The sequence below is a fragment of the Myripristis murdjan genome, chromosome 17 (assembly GCF_902150065.1).
Source record: "Myripristis murdjan chromosome 17, fMyrMur1.1, whole genome shotgun sequence".
In the NCBI taxonomy this organism is placed as follows: Eukaryota; Metazoa; Chordata; class Actinopteri; order Holocentriformes; family Holocentridae; genus Myripristis; species Myripristis murdjan.
The window spans coordinates 21,630,126-21,651,984 of record NC_043996.1 but is presented as its reverse complement, the minus strand read 5'-3'; the positions used below and the strand labels follow the sequence as shown (position 1 = coordinate 21,651,984).

The window sequence follows — 21,859 nt, the reverse complement described above, 5'->3', positions numbered from 1 at the left end:
TCAATTGTTCAGCTCTCAGGCAGAGCAGGCACCTGACCCCTTGTTATTTGCTATAAACAACACCAAAAAAGAGGCAACAAAATATCTTGTTGTCAGCCCCTGGAATGAATTAAAGGTTAAAGGACAGATAGGCTGTCTAAACAATGACAAAGCAACAATCTGTTTTCTTAGCAGTGTTTTATGAATGAGTGTTGCTTGCCATTAACTCAGTATATCTGTGTCTGTTTTCATTTCACAGCATTATGGTGAAACAGTCAGCTACAGTAGCACCCTACCCAGCCTATCCAACTACCACCCTCTCCAGAGATGCTCACCAGTTCAGACCAGTCCCTCCCCCTCTCCCTCACACCCACCCTTCACTCCTCAGCCGGCTGTGCTCCAGGTGGAGGGTCCCCCATCCAGTCCTCCCTGTCCCTTCCTGAGCCTGAGGCCTGGCGGAACCCCAGCCCCAACGCTGCCCGTCACGGCCTCGCCCAAGGGTCCCGCTCGTGCTCCCTCCAGGTCCCCCCCACCGTCACCGAGTATCTGGGACTGCCTCCTCGAGCAGCCAGCTTCGATGTGCCTTACAGCAGAGACGAGGGCTCATCCGAGGCGGGCTCAGGGTCGGTGAGCCCCCACGGCATGCTTCGGCGCCGCGGGGGTCTTGTGGAACAGAAGGATGTCATCATGGCCCACCAGGCTCACAAGATCCAGAGCACGCCGCAGGCTCGCCGGAAAGAGTGGGAGTGAGTACACAAAAGATCAAAATGGGAAGGGTCCTTTAAGATGACAAATCACCATGAAGGTAGATAAAGGCTTGAATGTGCAATACCGAACATATATCGCCATTTAGCAGTATTACACAATTCTTATGATGCTGCTTCGGCTTACATACAAACCTCCTCTTCAAATTAGCTTTCTTGTGCTGCATTGTGCATATGCAGATACCTTTGTTGCCAAAGTTTTAATGGTTCCACCAATGAATCACTGAATCCATTCCCACTGCTTTCATCTGAAATGCTCCCACCAGTTGATTTCACTGTGGGGTGTTTACTAATGCCTGTGCAACTGTGATTGTATTGGCTGTGGTTTTATCGGATGCTGAATAACATTAATGGCTGCGCTAAGCATGCTTGCTCGTGGACCTCTGAACTCTGCAGCCACATCTCTCTGATTATCTGCTTCCCACCACTCAAACGTGGAGTGGTACTCCATCAGTGTAACCCCCAACCCACCCCCGCCCACCAACTCACACCCCACCGTCCTCTTCTTTTTCTTTACTGTATCTCCAGCCACCCACTCCACAGCCACTTTACTGTTGTATTGCTGTCCTCTCGCTCTTTCACTTTCTTTTTATCTCTTTCTGCTTCTCCCTCGCTTTCTGTCTGACACATACAACTAATTGCATTTCACGCACACATATCCGTAATCTCCTTTCATCTTCAGCACATTGCATGAAAAATAAGTAAGGTTAGATCGTGTGTGCAGCCCTGTGGTATATATAAGGATTAACAGAAGAGAATTAGTGGTGTGTCCATGAAAAACCTGGGTTTTCAAGCACTACATGCATTGTGGTTATGTGTCCATTAGGGGATGCTAGGGAATCAAACTAGAAAAGCTATGGTGAGTCAAACACTGAAATAACATATGAGAGTAAATGCCTTTACAGCGAGGCATTAGAGTTTGGACAATTGTTGATCTTGCTTTCATGATGCTCTGTGTTTGTTGTGAATGCAGCTGCATTTTTAAGGATATTGTGCAATGTAAGCTGAAGGTTGCATAAAAGGGTCAAAGCAGTATTAATGGTACTGCAGTCTTGTATAATATAACTTTTGATATCAAGCAATATTTTTACGTGAATCTCCAAACTTATAATGTAAGATTACTGTGGGCTAACCCAGGATTCACTGTCTGAATGTGCATGTGCAACATTTTTGAATTTATTGGCATTCACTGTAAGGTAACAAGTTACTTGTGAAACATCAAAATGTAAACATGTTTTCAAGAAAACTGATATGGTGTCATATCAGCCTGTGATGATACAAGCTCCAGTTATTGGTCGGATCTTACTGACATAACTCAGTACTCGAGCATGTCTGTTGCTAGGGAACGGAGAGAAAAATAAAATGCTAAAACCACTCCAATCAATGTTGGGTGAAAGCCTGTCTGCAATTATATAAATGCTCTTCAGAGTTCTGGCACTAAGTACACCCATTAACGTTGTAACTCACAGTGCATGTCACCTGTAACCCAGCTTCATCTGTCTTCCCTTGGAGCCACTGTGTTTGAAAGATGTGCCTTCCTTGGATTTTGTGCATAGAAGAGCATTGAAAGCTGCTGTGCCCTCCATATCACACTGGTTACGCCTCTATTTAAAAAAAAAAAAAAAAAAAAAAAAAAAAAAAAAAAAAAGTAAAATACAGAGCTTTCACAGAGGTAATGTAACCTTTAAGCATGACCCCTTCTGTTGAGTTCATCGTCTCTTTCAAGGTAATCATTAGAGCCTGCATTGTGCAGTGGGCTTCTCAGTAGACAGACAAACCATGCTAACTCATTTCACCGCTATTTTCAGAAGCCTTTGAGTAGGCTGCGAACAAGAGCTGAACAAAAACCTGTAATGATGGCCATGATTACTTAAAAACAGACTACCTCTGTGCATTTCTGGTCATGTGTATGTTGACGCATGGATCATTGGCATACCGACGGTGCTAGAGTCTTGTCAGTTTGCTCCTTGAAGATGTCCAGTGCACAATTACCTTGAGGGTGGGGAGAGTTGAGATCTTCCTACAGATTTCTGTAGGAAGAGGTTGCTCTATTGTGCAACGTGGCTTTTGTTGGCAGAATGAAAAGAACAGAGCAGAAATTCAAGAGAGCTATGTCGCTATGGAAACAACTGCAAAGAGAGAGAGGGAGAGAGAGGGAGAGAGACAGATAGAGAGAGAGAGAGAGGGAGGGAGAAAGAAATGTGATGTTGGTAGAGATCGACAATTTTTTGTCAGGAGCTGTAGGTGATGATTTTTTTTTTGTAATATGAGCTACATTTTTCAGTAGTAATTGAATTATAAGTCATGCAGTTCTTAACATACATGCATGTATTCTGTACTAGTATTTGTTTGCAACCTTTCACCTGTATCTATAGTGCATCAATAATCACCACTGTGATACAGCTACAAAGACTATATGAAAATTGCATGCTGCTCGTCATGCCCGATGCTGTTATATTTATATTCATCAGTTAATGGGTCAGTGTAGCCTTTTGTTGCTCTCCTTCTGCTTGCATAAAGTGACACACCCGCCTGCTTCATGCAGATTAGGAAGAGGAGGTAACAGAATCATTGCTGAATTTTGGAGCTCAGTTAGGGACTTATTCATAGATCCCGCTAAACAGATTTTTTTTTCTTTCCCCAGATCTCAACTTGTTTGCCAAGCATAAATTTGTCATGCTTTCCGAGCATGAATTCAAAATCCTTATCTTAGCCCTCACTCCCTGTTATACTGTACATGTGATTGTTGCCTCGGGGCTGTATAGATAGTCTTTCAGTGGCCTCCAGGCATGATATTTATATCAGGATATTGTCATCAATCTGTATGGAGGCATAAACTGTATGAAGGATAAGCTGGGTAGACTATGCTGTAGCTTGGCTAAATTTATAGCAGTTGAGTAATATCATTTCAAGTGATGCTCTTTATGGGGGCTGAAGTGGTCATCTTTAGGAAATATGCATCTCTGCCCCGATAGGAAAAGGGAAGAGGGCAGCAGATGGAGTGAGAGAGTCCAGTTGCCTAATGAGGTCTCACTTTGAGCGTGAAAGACCCTGCTTTCTTCTCTTCTCCCTCAAAAAGGGAGCAGCCCTAAGATCTATTTCATGGTCTATTTTTACTCTTGACTTTTACTCCAATATTAGCACAATGGCCTAGTTTTTAAATGTTTTAATAGTGCAAGTCTGTCTTCATTAATGAAAATATGACAATGCTGTTCGTGTATCAAATGGTGAAAGCATTTAAATTATATTCCCAATTTTTGCATGGAGGAAATGAGTCAAGCTCTGCCCTTATAAATTATATCTGTACAGGCTAGAGGGAGGTGGGTTTGGAGCAGTCCTTTCACTTGCTGGTCTTACAGAAACACACTTGTTGCCTCTATGTGTGCACTAAATGCATTTTCACACACTTTTCTCTTTCTGACTTCTAGCTCTGGCCACAGTATCCAAACCTCTTTACATAAGTGATTTTGAGTCACATACCCACATGTCCTACTGTTTATAGGCTTTATAGGCTTTTCTTTTTTTTTTTTTTTTTTGGCTAAAATGTTCGTGTCATACCTTTGGAAAACACTAATTGCCATGGTAACTAAAACATATTCCCCTCCTCCCCACCAATTTTCATTCACATTAATTTTAAAATTGCAATCATGAAATAACCTATTGTGGGAGGGGGCTGTGCGAGTGTGCTTGTGCGCTGCTGGCTGCGTGATGATTTTCAAGCAGGTGATAAGATTGAAAGATACGCCTGATCCATCCAATCAAGCCGTTCTCTTGCAATAGACAATCACAATTTCGACTGTGTGGTGAATAAGTTGAGGCAAAATATAGGTTAGACTCCTCAAGCGGGTTGAATTTCAAACCTGATCCTCCTTTTGCCAAGTTTACTGGGTCGAGAAGATGTGTAAAGTTTTGAAGACTTCCCTCGGATTCCTCCATCTGATGAGCAGAAAGTAGTTTTTGATCATATAGCTCCCGTGTCGTCAGTTCAAACGGAGCTTGGATGTTGCTAGAAAATTGCAAGTTAAACTCGTTGGATGTTTTTATCCATCGCTGCCCGAGTTTAGAGACGCGTGTAGGCATTGAAACTTGTTGAGAGCTGATTGCAACGCGCCGTTTTGCCAGTCTGAACAGATGGGATGACAGAGATGCAGAGTTTTTGCAGTCTGTGCAACTGAATCGTCATTAAGTAAATGGATATTCCTGTTGCTTTCCTTTTCCAGATTAAAAAACTGAATGATAGATTTCTTAGTTTTCGTGTGGATATGGAGCGATAGGATACCGCAACTTTTTGGGGAATCTTGGCGCTCGATAAAGGTCGGCTGTCACTGGATTGAAGGTGGATCATTTTTTGCTCAGCTCAACTTCAGCTTTTCATGAATTAGGTTACGTTTTTGGGGGGGAAAAACACTTTTAAGCAGGCGATATCCTCATTTCTTTGTAGAATGGCTCGGTTTGGAGACGAGTCCGCTCCCAGCACGGTGGATACCGGGGATGGGGATCTGGAGCGCAGCGGAGACGGACAGGACGCAGCGTCGGCGGGAATGTCGGGGTCCCTGAAACAAGCCAAAGCGCAGAGGGCCCGGACCATGGCTCTGTACAACCCCGTCCCCCACCGGCAGAACTGCCTCACCGTCAACAGGTCGCTCTTCATATTTGCAGAGGACAACATAATTAGGAAATACGCAAGGAGAATCATTGAATGGCCATATCCTTCCACGAAACCCACAAAAGTTAGGTTCATAGTTGTTTGTGCTTTCTTAAAATTCTGTTGCAAAGAAAATGCATGTAATTCTCGTGTGTCATTTCAGGACCGCGGACAGCGCCCACAGACTAGTCTTACAGCTGCATCCACAACAAACTCTCTTCATTTACTTTTAAATGTTACTTTGCTGAAATAAGAGTAGAGTACATCGGCCTGTCTGGCTGTTCTGTGAGCTATAACAACAGGAGGATGCAGTTCTCAGTGATGTAATGTGCTTTGCATGACCTCTCATGACTTTCAGGTCATTCCAGTTTTCATTATCACTGCTGGAACAAGCAGCTGCATTGCTATCGCTTGGCTCTGCTCAGTTTCTTGGCTTATGTGTATGTTTTATTCAAGGATTTCAGGGAATCATTTAAATCAGCAAACCCCCCTAAAAGAGCCCATTTCAGTAAACACCCTCATGTAAACCCTTCTTATTTCAATAAAGTAATTGGTCCTAATTCTACTTAATGAAACAGAATGATTATCTGATTTTGTCTGTGGGCTTGCTGCACCTTTGAGCTACATGTGTTTCTGTGCTGGCAGAAGACAGAAAGTTAGCATGTGGTGATCATTAAAAACAGCTCTGCTCGCTGTGGGGGTGGCATGTAGGCACATCTATGCTGCCTTAGTGCTCATTGGAATATGAACCTGGCCATGAGTAGGTGTCAGTTCAAATACACTGGCATTGTTTCTCCAGTTCCCACTGGAGCATTGGCTATCAATTCCTCTCTCCTGAGCTTCCATAGAGCTTAGGGAGATTATCAGTTATTTACAAGTTATTTTGCAGTAAATTCAAAGCAAAATCAAATGACCTAAGGTGAACCTACAGTGCAATCAGTATGTATGCACAATCACGCTGACATCATTCAGCAACAGACCAAATATTAGCCAACACTGTCATCAGTGTCATTGCAATTTCTTTTATCTGCATCTTCCTGTTTTACAGTAATTCCCTGACAAATCATTTACATATTTATCTGGTTTTGATAGCATAATCAGTCAAACTAATGTTAGTCAGATTGCATATCTACCCACACCTCCTCCTGTCTTACACCACCCTCAATGCAGCGTGCCAGTCTCCCACTGTTACCTAACCACTCTGTGGACGTGTGGGAGTGGGGCTAGTGGTCAAGACTAGTCGGCCACAGACAGCACTGTAATGTGACTGTCAGTATCACAGAGGCAGAGCTATGTGGGAGAGAGCTGGCCAGTAGTACTGCGGTGGATTGTGGGTTGTACAGCAACACATGCCAGAGTATTGATTGATTAAGACCCTGATCTTATATAGCATATAGCTCCCAACTACTGCGATTGCAAATACAATATAAATCCACCAGGGATTCACTGGAATCAGTAACACTAGTGGCTGTGGTGTCGGTTTGATGCTAAGTTAAGGCAGTATTGCAAATTTTTCATAAGTTTGGTAGTTTCTAAAACGTCCTTGGGCCTCTGGAGGCCTAGGTGTCTGCACAGTAGAGTTAAATGAGTTATACTATTTCATGTGAAAGGAGGAAGAAAAGCAGATGTCGTAAGAGAAGGGTGTGTGTGTGTGTGTGTGTGTGTGTGTGTGTGTGTGTGTGTTGGGAGGGGGTTATTGAGCATTCTCCAGATTAGCTATTTTCAACCACATTCAGTTGCGACAATGTGAACTTGTCAATGTGAGTCACTGTGGGTCCCAAAGGCCCCCAATTCAGCCGTCCTCTGTGAGTTAGTGACACCATTTTCACTCAAGGCAAGAACATTAATAACAAGCAGTAGCTGCCTCGTGGGGGCTGCAAGTGATTGGAAAGACACAAGCACACAGATACACATCAGTGCAGGGGCGTATACGCTACATGTCTGTTTACCCATATGCACATGCCCTCAGGGCCCACACACACACATACTCACGCACATGCACACACACACATAAACATGTGCATATCATTGCTGTCATGTGAGAGTCTTGCAACTCTAATTTTGATGTTTTTCATGTTTTAAATGCGGTTCCAGGATTACATGCTCCTCTGTGGGTTGTAACCCCATATCAAGTTGATAAATTCAAAACTTGGGTGAAAACAAGGCTCTTTTTCTCAGTTTGTGCAGAAGTAACATTTCAAAGATGTGGGGCTTTCACCTGACAGCAATTTAAGCATACTGTGGAGCAGAAACATACACTGTGGTTGCAGCTGTATACAGTGACAGCATTTTTTTTTTTTATTCTTATTTTTTTTTGGTCTGAAATATTCACTGTAGTTTGTGTGGTTAGCTCAGGCAGGCCAAAGTGACTTTAGAGCGCTCCATCCCTGCTAAACCTCTCTTTTTCTCTCCATGAAAAACACTTTTAAAAAATAGGTTGCCATGGATACTGCATCCTCTCTAACAGATTGCTTCCAATGCCAGAGAATATGAACCATGCCATAATTCATCCATCACTTAATCATCCATCCATCTGATTTTTTTTCCCTCTTCCCCTCAAAAACATGCAAGGTTGCACTTTAAAATATTCAAGTGCTAAATTCGTCATAAAACATCCATGAAAACAAAATAAAGGATATCGATGTGTGTATGCAAGTGTGTGGAGACTGGCTCAATGACGATTTGCCACGGTTTGCAATACAATTTTGCTTCAATATCAGCAGTGGAGCTGAAAAAAAAATAAAACTAAGACAATGGAACAAGTTTAGGATTATTCTTCAGTTTCTATTTTAATATGAAGGTGAAAAAATGATAATAGTCAATATACTGTTATTTAGGCTTTAAATGAAGCACATGGTATTCTAATTGTAATTGTGAATTTACACGACAAACACAAGCTGGCACATATATAGTTGGTAATATATCTAGATTTTTCACTATTTACAGCACTTCCAGTCACTGCAACGTTTTGTGCAATTATTTATTGTTATATGCCTGCTAGGCTGATATATGTATATAAAAATAACTGAACTCCAAATTTGTAATCTGTATCCATGCTGTCGTCATCATCATCAGTACTAGGATCCTCCTGTAGATCAGCATGTTTGGTATGTGTTTGCCAGTTACCATGTTTGTCATTTTGTTTTCGTTCATTTTGTCAGCGCCTGACAAAAATGATTTTCTTAACTGTATGGCCTTTACACCATTTGAGTACATGATCCTGGCCACCATCACTGCCAACTGCGTTGTCCTGGCCTTGGAGCAGCATCTCCCTGGAGAGGATAAGACTCCCATGGCCAAGAGACTGGTGAGGACAAAATCTGTTTCATTTACGTCCTCAACATATAGATTGGGGATCAATTAGGACTGAATGATATGGTGAAAAACAAACAAAAAACAAACACCAAACAAAATTGTTCTGCAGTTATTTTGACAGTTATTGCATTTGCTTCATGAGTGATGATTTTACTGGGAATGATGATTTTTACACCCATTTTTGTTTGCACTGGAAAAAAACTGCTAAAATGATGATGATGTGATTTTTGCTGAGGTCTGTACCAAACCAACATGTTTTCCTACATCTGAAGAATACAATTTGTGGGCCTGAGCATCTCTGTAGCACCACAGCACATCATCATTTATAGTATTTTCTCACTGTTGACACTCGTAAAACCCCATATTTGCAAGTAAATAGGTTATAGTTTTGACATTATGGATTTGTTTATGATTCATATTGGTGTGTTTATCAATTCAAGTCAACCGTGCTACAGAGACACTATTAACCTGTCCATGTGCGTAACTTTCTGCAGGAGAAGACAGAGCCATACTTTATCGGGATCTTCTGCTTTGAGGCAGGGATCAAGTTGGTAGCCCTTGGATTCGTTTTCCATAAAGGCTCCTACCTGAGGAATGGCTGGAACGTCATGGATTTCATAGTCGTGCTCAGTGGGTGAGTGAACTCAGCGGGACTCCCTTCCCCGCCCAGTAACTTTCTGTCAACGTGAGAAGCCTTTGTTTTAAAAATTGTCAACAGGTTCTCAAATTACCACCCACCAAGCACCAAATGCTGGTAAAAGAAATCATTTGCGTCACCTGCCAAACTGTTCAGTAACTTTTGAGAAAGTAACATTTAAGTGCCTTGGTTATTTGCAGTCTTTGGTCTTTGCCAGTTGTCAAACTTTGTCCCTTCTGGCCAATGTTCCCTCTCTCTGACCATGAGCCAGATAAATCAAAGTAAATCAGTGTTTTTTTTTGTTTTGTTTTTGTTTTCTTTCTTGTACCAAAATGCTCTTGATGGCTGATTATTGTGCTGATCTTTGCAAAGCGGTGCATCTTAACTTTGGGAAAAACTTTTTTCCAAGTTTCTCTGCCGCCTGCAGAGTTAATTTCCATTATTTTAACATTCAAATTGAAATGTAACATAAACACAGCGTGTGTGTGTGTCTGGATGTCTTTGTGTACAGTATGTATGCTGGTGTGTAAATCTCAAAATACCCTAGTAATTTTGAATTCTGTTGCACTTCAGGATAATTTATAGTCTGGACTGATTGCACGAGTGGGTGAAAAGGTTTTACATTATAGCACGATTCTATACATGAAATGGCTGTGAAAACACATAGGGCAGTATATTTCTATGAAAAAAAAAGTAATTATAAATCATAAAGTACTATGGACAAAGCAAATTCCTTTTTTGCATTGGCAGATGAGCCAAAAAGTTACTCTCAGACACTGATTGTCAAGTTACGCTGGTGCATTCAGATGAGTGAGTGATGAATGTGTATTTTTGTCATGCACTTACTCCAGTTTATAGGCTTGCAATTGCCTCAAGTCTGACATTGTGGCCCACTGGCCAGAAATGATTTATGATGACCCTGCCAAAGGTAAGTATTTGCTGCTGCTGTGATTTTGTATCTGTAAACATATACAATTGTGCACCATACAGCCACTGGAGAAAATGTGTGTTTCCATGGCACAGTCAGACTCTGCAGCCAGCGTTAGGTGGGTGGATAAGTGGATTGGCAGTTGTGTCTAAAACCTGCTTCGGTTCGCCCCCAGGACCTCTGTGAATTAAATGTGAATACAGCGCTGAAGACTTTATGCAAAAGCAGGGAGAATGAATGTAAGATGGGGAGGAAGAGAGAAAGAGAAAAAATGGGAGAAAAGAGAGAGGGAGAAAAAGAGAGAGGGAGAGAACCAAGGGACAAAATGTGGGGATGAAGAAGGAGAGACAAACCCAAGAAGACATAATGAGAGACTTGCTCCTCATAACACTGGGTTAATATGTGCATATGATTATCTAGTTGTTAGTGGATTCATTGCGCAGGAGTTAAACATTGTTACCATGGGTATGCAGTGTATGGGTAAGTGTACAGTATTCAACATTCAGGGAAGATTGCTGTTGGCGTGTTGACATCTCATTTCAACCTGACACCCACATCTTTCTTTTTCTCTCTCTCTCCATATTTCTCTCTCTGTCTCTCTCTCTGGCTCACCCTCTTGCTGAATCCTCTTACATAAAAGGGACATCAGCATCACGTTGACATACCATTTAATGCAAGCCTGAGCTGAGCAGCTGTGTTTCTGAGAGGTTTCCTGTGAACTCACTAGGTCACAGTGTTAACTAGTATTAATGACGGCACCAGTTGTAATCAACAAAATTGAATAATAATTGTTACCTTACCAGTGCTGCATGGGTTAATGGCATTCTATTGATGGTTTAGCTTTTTATTTTCATTTATCTTTCAGTCGCTTGCAGGCTTGTTAGCAGTGCTAGCATTCCTTCATGAAACCAAAAAAATTGCTATATTAAGCCACAAGCTATGAAATGGACAAGGCCAGTCCATTAGCTACCAGCTTGTAGCTGGTTTAAGTCATTGTTTTCACTGGGAAACATAATTATACTAACAGGCTATGTTTGGAAAAGTGAAGTGCTAATATAAAACCTTGTACCCACAAAGTCATAAGTGCCTGGAGAAGAGAAAGAACAGACTAAAAATCAAAATAACACGGTCTTGTAGTAGGCGGGAAGTGTGAAGGACTTCTGGCGAAAAAGTTTTGAGCCATATTATGACGATGTGCTGTTACCTATTGTTAGTTGAAAAATGTCCAAAAAGAGTCTGGACACTGTCATTGCTAAAACTTCGAGGCATTACTCTACTTATATGAAAATGAAAAGACGGCATAAGTTTAAGGGGCAGCTGAGGACCATCCCAGTGTTTTTGTATGTTTTAGTTGATGTGCTACATCTCATGTATGCTTTAAACCATTTGTGTCCCTTTTGCAATGCATGCCGTAATGATTCAGATGTTTGAATTTGTTTTATCTACCTTCCAGGAAGCATTTCATTTCCACATGGTACAAAAATTAGCGTGCAGATACTTCAAAATTGGTTGAGATAGTGAATGTCCCACCAGGACTTATTTTTGTCAGAGTTACTTACCGTTGTATGTTAATTTGGTTCATTAAATAGAAAAGTCTAATGTCTTCTATTATGTTGACATGCTGGTGGGAAGCTCCAACATGTGGGAGTTCAAAGTCAGCTGCCAGACACCGTTGCTTTCATATGCGTTATTTGGTCAGAAAATCAAATCCAAAAGACAGCTGATAAACAAACAGGAGCATGGTGAAAGTGATAATGAGGATTTGGCAGCTTCTTGTTTTGAAAAAGTTGTGATAGTTTTGTCGCCAAGCAGGAAATTCCTTGATTCCTGATTTATTGTCAGCACCACAAAAAATGCATATCTAGTGCCTGAAAGATTTTGTCTGTGAACTAAATTCAAATGTTTGTGACCTCTAAACTCCAATATGTTGACCAGAGCAGCAAAGAATTGTTAGGTGTGTTTATCACCCAAACATTTGAATTTAAAAAACAAACAAACAAACAAAAAAAAAAACATTGAAATTATGTATATATTAAAAATCTGAAAAACGTATGGTATGCTTTGGAAAAACTGGGCAGTGTAAAAAATAGACTCTAAAGAAACACTGCTGTGATCCTTTAAAGATAAGACTCTCATTGACCTCTATCAGCGTCCAAGTCACTGTCACAGCATCAACAGGTCTCTCGCACAACCTCAAAATAACAAAGCGGCATTTTCACAACACGGTGAGCAAGTTAGCCAATTAAAGCAGAAGTAATCCAACAATTTATATGACGATGCACAATAGCACTGCTTAGTCATTTGGATTTTTGGCTGGAGAACAAAATGTGTTACAAGTCCTAACACCGTCCTCGATCTTTTAGCAGTTGAAAATGCGAGGGTTGCTCCAAATCAGAGTGCAGGCCAGAAGGTGCACTTTTAAAAGGCGGTCATCTTAGTTAAGTAATTGTTGAGTCATTGGTGTTGAACGCAGTCAACCCTGTGAAAATATATAACAGTTGTTTTCTGCGATGGGACTGCAAAAATCTTAGTTGATGCAGCTCCAAGGCCAGCGACAACAAACAGGATGTAAATGTATGTTGTTATTTATTGGTCAGATAGTCCCTGCAGGTTCAGGGAGTTCATGCCAAGTGAACTGGAATCCCAAATCTCAGCCCTCCTTTAACCACACATTTAGAGCAAACACGCTTTGGTGGAAATTTGAAAATGTGTGTCTCTTCTGCACGTGCGTGGAAAGGAGGGTTGAGGGAGGGAGTTGTTGGGGGTAAAGAGAGGGAGTTGTGAAGATGTCTCATTTGGAGGGCTTGTATATCAGGTCAAGGACTGCATGAATCAGAACGTTTTCATCTCAAGACTCAATTCCCCGATCCCGGGCTACAGTCAAGGCACTAGGATACGTTCTGACTCACTTTTCAGCCTCGATTTAATTTGAGCCCAAGAATAATTATTAGACTGATTCAAACAAGGGGTGTTAATTCATGATTGGAGCAAAAGTTTGCACATTAGTGAATGGGACCACAGCTTGGAAAAAAAAAAAAAAAAAAAAAAGTAGTTTGTTGAGTTTATCATCTCACTGTCCCTTAAAATGTCACCATGGCATTTCTGTGGTTTCGGTAGCCTCAGCTGTTTGAGTTAAACTCTGGTATTACAAATCTGCTATTTGAAATCATGTGATTTACAGCATAAAAAGCCAAAAGTCGGGCACTTTTCTGCAGCCCACAGATTGCCTTGTCCATTATTTGTCCATATGTAGCCACAGCTGGAGCTGGTAATTGATGACCTGGTTTCCTGCCACCTATCTGACATATTTTTCAGTGGCACATATGCTGCTCTCTACCTCTCCATTTCCCTCTCTCTCTCTCTCTCTCTCTCTCTCTCTCTCTCTCTCTCTCTCTCTCTCTCTCTCACTCTGGTGGCACAGTACAAGTAAGTCAGACTTAAAAGAAAACGCACACATGTGTCATGGTGGCCAGTTGGGAATCAAATCGAGGCCACTGGGCCAGCGCTGGCGGCATTCATTCCATTTGATATTAATGAATTGCTGGAAGCTAATCTGTTGGGACACCGAGCTCAATTAAAATCCTTAATCTGAGTGAGGAGTGTGTAGCAAAAAAAAAAAAAAAGACCACAGTTAGAACAAAGTACCCATAAAACAATCTAATTCATTGGGATTCCTAAAATGGTCAATTATATCCCGCGGCAACCAGATTGCCACAGGTGGATTTGATGTCTTTTGTTAGCATACATGTGTTTCCCAAATGACGAGTGCATGTGTTGCTTTTATTCCAGGTGCACTGTGTGAAACTGCAACCTAACAACACCTAACTTCACCTGTACATGCACACGTGTGTGTTTGTGTCACACTGTCCTGTCTGCTTGGGTGAAGGATATCAGCACCCTCCTCCTGGCCTGGTCTGCTGTCCCCTTTACAGAGTGTGACACTTTGCTAAAAATGTTGCTCTTTAGACGGAATGAATAACACAACTGGGTGGGAGTTCTGAATGATTCATTAGCCATCTGGCACAAAGACAGGCACCCAAGAGTGAGACAGGCCACATCAAAGCCATTTTTGTCTGCAACACTTGTGTTTGTATGTGTTTGTGTGTGTGTATGTGTGTGTGCGCTTGTGTGTTTGCGTGTTGTTTTTGTGGGTGGGTTGGTGTACCACAGTTGTCTGTGAATTACCTGTAATTGTCTCAAATGATATTACCAGCGAGCCTGTTAGCAAATGCTGGTTCCAGTGCACATCTGGTAAATTCATGTCTAAATGCATAAGCAAATTACAATTGTGAATTGCTGCATAAAGTCTTCCTTCCAGGTCCAAAACCTCCCAAATTTAGACCAAGAGGAGTGGGATGTCAGCTCTTCAACACTGTCAATGTTGTGTCAGGAGTTTTGCAGGAAGGCTGCAGTGATCTCAGTTCTAATCTTGCTCTCATAATTGAACTGGATAAACAGTGGCTTATGGTCCCATGTGGGTTTTCACTGGGAAAACATACACCCGACTATTTATTCTATGACTAACAGTGCATAAATGACTAGTTTTGTGTAATCCTAACAGAAGGGAGCGGCATTACCGTTGCCATCGGATGCACATTTTATGAAAAATCCATTAATATGTTGATGCAGCATAACTTTACTGAAATTGTTAGCAACAGGATGCTGCTGATTACATTTTTTTTTTTTTTGGTGGTGGTGGTGGTGTTCTTGGTGTAGGTGGAGGTGTGTGGGAGAGGCTCCATTCTGTGCACATAATGAATTCAGCCTCTCCAAAGCCAGCTTGGTACAATACTGTACAACAGTGCTACACGTAGAGCCAGCTAGGAAGAGCTTAGCCTCTCAGTATGAACGTGAAATCACTGCAGGATGTTACTGAGTGAATCTTGAATCTGTATTTGGAGAGTCACATGTATTTTCTGTATGTTTACTGCCTGTCCAATGTCTTGCACCGTCCCTCTACTGTGTATTTGAGGTCCTGCTGGCGATGTTGAGTGGGTTTATACTGAGAGACACTGTAATTTGTGTGTGTGTGTACATATAAATATATATACATATGTACTTATTTTTTTAAACTACAAAAAAAAAAAAAAAAAAAAAAACGGCTTGGGTGTAGTGGTGATTCACAAGCAGACAGTATTGTACATCCACTTTAATTTGCAGTAGCTTCCTCTGAATTATTTTGCTCCAAGTGCAGCCTTGAACAAGCCACTATGCTGCTTGCCTTTGTTCGGTGTGTTTGATGGCTATTTCTACAGACTCCCACACTTCTCCCGACTGTGTCATCTCTTTGTCTCACTCATTCACTCGCTCGCTCGCTTGCTCACTCACTCACCCTCTCACTCACTCACTCTCTCACTCACTCACTCACTCTCTGGCACTCTCCTCCTCTTTTTTCTCACTCTCTCTGTCTTTCTCTTTCACTGCTTTCAGTGGAGATTTTGCGTGGGCCCACACTTGAGTTGCTGCCATGTGCTTTCTACCCCCTGCGCGCGCACACACACACACACATACACACACATACACATGCACACACATGTACACACACCCTCCCCCACACTTCCCAGCCCTATCCAGTGAATTTATGTGTGTATGCATGTGCACGTGTGTGTATGTATGTGTGTGAATGTGAGAATAAAATTCCAGGCAATTATTATGATTTTCAGGGCAGTTTTTCACATAACTCAGTGAAAATATTAGCAGTGTGGATTGACCCATCGTCAGTGAAAGCATCACGTCAAAGGGGTAATGTTTACGGGCTGTGTTGCTGCCTCAAGACCTTGGCAGTAAATCAGTGTATATTGTATTGAGAAGGAAAATTTATATTGTATGGTAATATAATATCTAAATAAAAACATTCCATTTATGGTCAGCTTGACTACAGTTATGTTGAAAGCTGAAAACATTTTGTAGTATACAATTATGTACGGTCATATTTACTGAAAATGAGGCAGAATAAACAGGATTTCAGTATTTCCCAACACCACATTTGGCTTTACCATACTGTAGTTTTGCCATTGCTAGAAAGAATATCATTCAAATGTGATTTGAGGTACACATCTTTAAGCAATCGCCCGTCTGTTCCTACTGTTGGCTGAATGCTGTTTTTCAGTGTTTGTGTGTAGGTGGAGGGACATCAACGTGTGTGTGGGCAGATGTCAGTAGAGATGCCTACCAGATGTATGTGGCTTTGCATTCTTTGTCTTCATAGAAGTATGACTCTGTTATACTAAATTGATTATTTCACTCACTCACTCACTCACCAACCACCTGTGCAAACAAGAAAAAAAAGAGAAAAAGGATTTTTATTATTATTTAAAAAAAAAAAAAAAAGACTTCCCTGTGTGCTCGTGTGTTACTCATACCCATTTATTCCCTTTAACCTTATGGGTCTTTTTGCCATGTCCCTGTTGTGTCTTGTACTTTCTATTCTTGTCAAAATCCCTTGTCTCCTTTCAGGACATTGTAAGTAATGATGGCTCTTAATTTAACTGCCTCAGTTAAAGAAAAATAAGAATAAATTACTCCTACCGGAAAAAAAAAATGTATGAATCAAATGTGTGTTTGTTTGTGTGTGTGTTGTTTACCAGGATCCTGGCCACTGCAGGTGCTCACATGAACATCCCAGTAGACCTGCGGACCCTGAGGGCAGTGCGAGTCTTGAGGCCCCTTAAACTGGTCTCTGGGATCCCTAGTGAGTCAATTACTAACCTCTAATGCCACACTGTGTAGTCTACCAAATGGGTATAATACAGAAAATAATAATAGATTAATTCATGATGTGTATTTATAGGTGTTTTCTTGTTTATAAATGAGGGCATTTTTGAAAGTGTATGCACATACTGTACATTTCAACAAACTCTGGGACTCAATTTAAAGGGCTGTTCCTTTTGGATGTCACTACCCCCAGGCTTGCAGATAGTGCTGAAATCCATCATGAAGGCCATGATCCCACTGCTCCAGATCGGCCTTCTCTTGTTCTTCGCCATCCTCATGTTTGCCATCATCGGCCTGGAGTTCTACAGCGGGAAGCTTCACCACACCTGCCTGCCATCTGAGAGCATCCTCGGTACGGTCCATGGATGCTGCTAACAGTCACTTCAGAAATGTAAAACCTTTCATTAGTAGTTCCCAAGTGTGTTGTTGACAGTAACTTGAATTTATTTTACTTTAGAAGTCCGCTCATACCCACCCACTGGTCTTGGATTGAATCCCAAGGCCAGTGCGGGCCACACATGTTTTATCAAATCTTGATGACTTAAAAGGAAAAATACACCCTTAAAGCCTTGAACACTGACAACAACAACTATTGTTGTATGGTGATACGTTTTTCTTGTTGGCCAGATAACTGGCCAAAGGCAGATGGCATGACATCACGTTAAGATATTGCCAGTGCAGCTACAATAGAATATGATAGCAGAGAAAAATCAGATGTCTAAGCATTATTAGTTTTGGTATCAGTCGATCAGAATCAAAGAGCAGGGGCTTCTCTCTAGACTCTCCATTTTACACCAACACTCAGCAGTCCTACGGGGAGAAATCTATCATAGAACAGGCAGAGATACCAAATTTTGCTCTGACAGCGGGCTCAGTACAAAATGTAAATGTAAAATGTAATGCAGGCACATGATATGTTGCATTTTGATGAAGGTGCTTGATTCTTACTTTTTCCTAACTGCTAAAACTCTGCTATCATTGCTGCCCTCTCCACCTACACACATAACCCACCACTGCATGCAGCAAGTTCAGGCACACTCTCTGTGGGTTGTCGAAAGCCATTCTGGGAAATGTAGGAAATCGCGAACTGAAGAACAAGTAGGCAGGTTGAGGGAAAGAGGGTTTACCAAAAAAGTAAATTACAACACTTCATTCCAAAATAACTCATGGAGCACATTGAGCATCATTAATTCATGATATCTAACACTGTATGAGTATCCAGTGGTAGATTTATCCATTCTTTTTAACCACTCCACCGTGTGTGGGCATGTTCATCTTTACCTGAGTTTCTCATGTGCACACACTCTTCTGCCATGATACCAGCCATCATGGTGGGACCTTGCCCCCTTTTTATCTTAAAAAAAAGGAAGAACATCATTATACTTTAGTGTTTGTTTGGATTTTCATGATACAACAGGTATACAAGCTGGTTTACCCTCATAGGGTGTGACTGTCTTTGTTTCAGTAACTGAGTGTCTTATATACCGTGGTAGCAGCAAGCCCAAAGGTATTATTAGAGTCGTTATACCCTGCTGGCTGATTTAGCTACCTCCTAATTAGCCAACTGCTACTCTGTAATCACATAAGCTACATTATATTATTCTGCATCGTTGCCCAGTGTGATTTAAAGCAAACAGTTTTAACAGCATTGGGATATAAACCTGAAAAATTCCAACTTACATACAGTTGGAATAAAAATGTGTTTTTTCAGTTGTGTTCTGACTCACCAACTAAATCAGCCTGATTATGGTATTTAATTAATCCCAGTAGGGAAGTCCTCATGGAGGTCAGTGTGCAAGGACAGCAAAAGTATAGCACCCCTGGTTTGTGCACTACACCACCGTGCTCTCCAGGGTAACATATCAATGAATATTTTATCTATCAGTAGAAACCATAACATTCGTGCTTTGTTTTTGGATAGACAACGAGACGGTCGACTCATCGGAGGTGGCGTTTGCGTGCGGCGTGAGGAAGTGTCCAGAAAAGTACGACTGCAATGACACCTGGATCGGGCCTAATGATGGAATCACCCAGTTCGACAACATCCTGTTTGCCGTGCTCACCGTCTTCCAGTGCATTACCATGGAGGGATGGACGGCCGTTCTATACAATGTGAGTTCCCTGATGATTGCAGATATATAAAAGCTTTGGAGGATTATGTACTAATGAAACACAAGAGGAAAAAAAACACTGGTTTGTGTTGTCTGTGTAAGAAAATGATTATCACTGATGAAACAATTTTGCGCTGCTATTTAATTACAGCCAGCAAACATACTAATCTAAAGTGTGTTTTGTTACTGGATTTATACTCCAGTAATTGTCAAAACAGATGTAATACTACTGGTGCTACAACAGAAGGAAGTGTCTATTTAAAATATGTGCTCATATTTATTTTTATTTCAGACCAATGATGCCTTGGGTCCCACATGGAACTGGATTTACTTCATTCCACTTATCATTATTGGGTCGTTCTTTGTACTTAACCTGGTACTTGGTGTCCTCTCTGGGTGAGTATGATTTGTGTGTGTGTGTGTGTATATGTGTATCAAGTTACTACCAGCTCCTGCAAATGCCTGTCTGAATTATGGATTCATAAAGATCTTGTCATTTCACCCTTCCACTCGTCTCTCTCTGCAGTGAATTTGCCAAGGAGAGGGAGAGGGTGGAGAACAGACGAGCCTTCATGAAGCTGCGCCGCCAACAGCAGGTGGAAAGAGAACTGAACGGCTACCGAGCCTGGATAGACAGGGCAGGTACTGGCCAACTTAACAGCTTTACATCTACAAACACACATGGGTCATCTGGGTGCCTGCAGACACAGCAACATTTACATTTGAATCATTTGGACGACACTCTTATCCAGAGTCTTACAGTCGGTATGTTTGCATGCACACAAGAAATCAGATTATTGAGAGTGCTGCAGTTTACTCACAACGGAGGGTGAAGGCACGTGGTGGCAGATGACTGTTATATTTTCATTAGTGGTAACATTTCCACAACAAGTGTTCTTCAATGAAAATGTAGTTTTTATTATGCCTCCGCGCTGGTGACAGCCGTGGCCGGAGGCATTATGTTTTACAGTTGTCCATCCATCTGCCTGTCCCATTCTTGTGACCACGATATCTCAGGAACTGCTTGAAGGAGTTTCTTCAAATTTGGCACATGTCTTCCTGGACTCACAGATGAGCTGATTTGAGTTTAGCTGTCAGCGGTCAAAGTTCAAGGTCACTATGACCTCACAAAAGACGTTTCTAATTATTCCTCAACAATTCATACTTAGACTGTTCTCCCACATGAACTCTAGCCCAAGTCATGACAGGTCAGGCAAGTGTTGCACACAGGCGTGCATGAAGGGCACATTTGATGATTTTTTTTCTGTCTGCCCATTATGCAGAGAAGTGAAGAACTTATGTAATGCAAGTAACAGCGTAATTGTATGATTAGTAACTGGAACTGTGATCACTGAATTTAGGAACAGCAACACATTACAGTATTGAGCTGCAGACAAATGTGTAATGTGATTGCAGCTACACATTACTCACCAACACTGCTCTTTTTTCTGTGAGCAGAACAAGATTTTCATTCTATTGCCGTTTTAGAGTTTGTTCACAACAGATACAACCAGATATGTAAAATTCATCAGTCAAAAAAAAAAAAAAAAAAACAATGCAAAAATTAGTTTGCAGATTAGTGTGTACATCACTTTATGTATTTATGTATTTATTTATGTATTGATTGATTGATTGATTGATTGATTGATTGATTGTTTAATTTGGCCCCACTCTATTTTTGTGACTCAATGACACATTGCACAAAGCTCAGTCAGTCATGCATGGGAGTGGTGCACAGGGTGTGGTGATTGATTTTTGGTCATTTTTTGGCACTCCAAAAATTGTAGGATGCCCGGACTCCTAGCCAATGATAAAGGTGGAGGCAAGTCTTCAGTCTGATGAACATGCAGGCCAGTCGCAGGTGTCAGTGGATGAGAGACCATTTTCCAAAAATGGTTTAGTTAGGAATGTTTTAGCGAAAGTACAGTGGTGTGGAGTGTCAAGACTCACACTTACACTGCACAAAGAAAATATGAAAACAGATGTGTTAATATGCTTTTTGCTGTTGTTAGTCAAAATCAACTCCATGCTAAGAGAAGTGGCTACGGTTTCTGGAACTAATGTTCTCTGTGAGGCATGCAGATGAAACTGTTGTCATGAGACATTCAATTTAACTTGGAATGAGTGAATATTACATATAATTTTTGGGTGAAGTATACATTTTAATAAATAAAGCAAAGTAGCACCAATAGCTTATTGGTGGATAACAATTTTAAAAACTTAGATGAGTAGTGGAGACAAAAAAAAAAAAAACTACATGGGAGCATCTCTTCATAAACCCACTAGTGCCAGCCCCTGTTAAGGGGCAAAGATGTGTTGGTGAAGACTGACAACTGGAATACGGTGTCTTACATCAGCAGGTTGGACAGGATTTGACCTGTGCCTTTGTCGAAGGCTGCATGGAACCTGTGGCTGTAGGCTACACAGGATCTCTGCTCAAGGTGATTTATAAACATGCCAGACACATGAAGATCACAACCTGACATTGTGAGTCTGATCTAGACCCTGTTCAGGAGAGTGGAAGTGGATCTGTTTACCACAAGGCAAAACACTTGCTGTCCACGGTCTGTCTGATACCCTGAGACAATTTACTGATGCTGGACTCATTTGGACACTTTGAATGGCCAGGGGAGCTGGTTCTGGAGTTTTTCTTTGTCTTTTTTCTCCCCTGCTGAGACAGGAGAGCTTGACAGTGATTCTGGTCTCCTGGACCACATGATAACTCTATGGTATGCAGTGCTGACTCAGCTGTTGGCAGCACCACCC

The 21,859-nt window shown here is 41.4% G+C and overlaps 1 protein-coding gene across 1 annotated transcript in view; it reads left to right on the top strand.

Moving 5' to 3' along the window:
- The first annotated feature begins 306 nt into the window (after nt 1–306).
- cacna1eb (calcium channel, voltage-dependent, R type, alpha 1E subunit b) overlaps nt 307–21,859 on the top strand; it is a 47,898-nt gene continuing 26,345 nt past the window's right edge. Inside the window, exons 1-9 of the mRNA XM_030074226.1 lie at nt 307–725; nt 5,185–5,448; nt 8,590–8,695; nt 9,198–9,337; nt 16,856–16,959; nt 17,176–17,334; nt 18,904–19,094; nt 19,386–19,489; nt 19,620–19,735. Coding sequence (XP_029930086.1) covers nt 307–725; nt 5,185–5,448; nt 8,590–8,695; nt 9,198–9,337; nt 16,856–16,959; nt 17,176–17,334; nt 18,904–19,094; nt 19,386–19,489; nt 19,620–19,735 — 1,603 coding nt within the window. The remainder of the gene's footprint in view (nt 726–5,184; nt 5,449–8,589; nt 8,696–9,197; nt 9,338–16,855; nt 16,960–17,175; nt 17,335–18,903; nt 19,095–19,385; nt 19,490–19,619; nt 19,736–21,859) is intronic.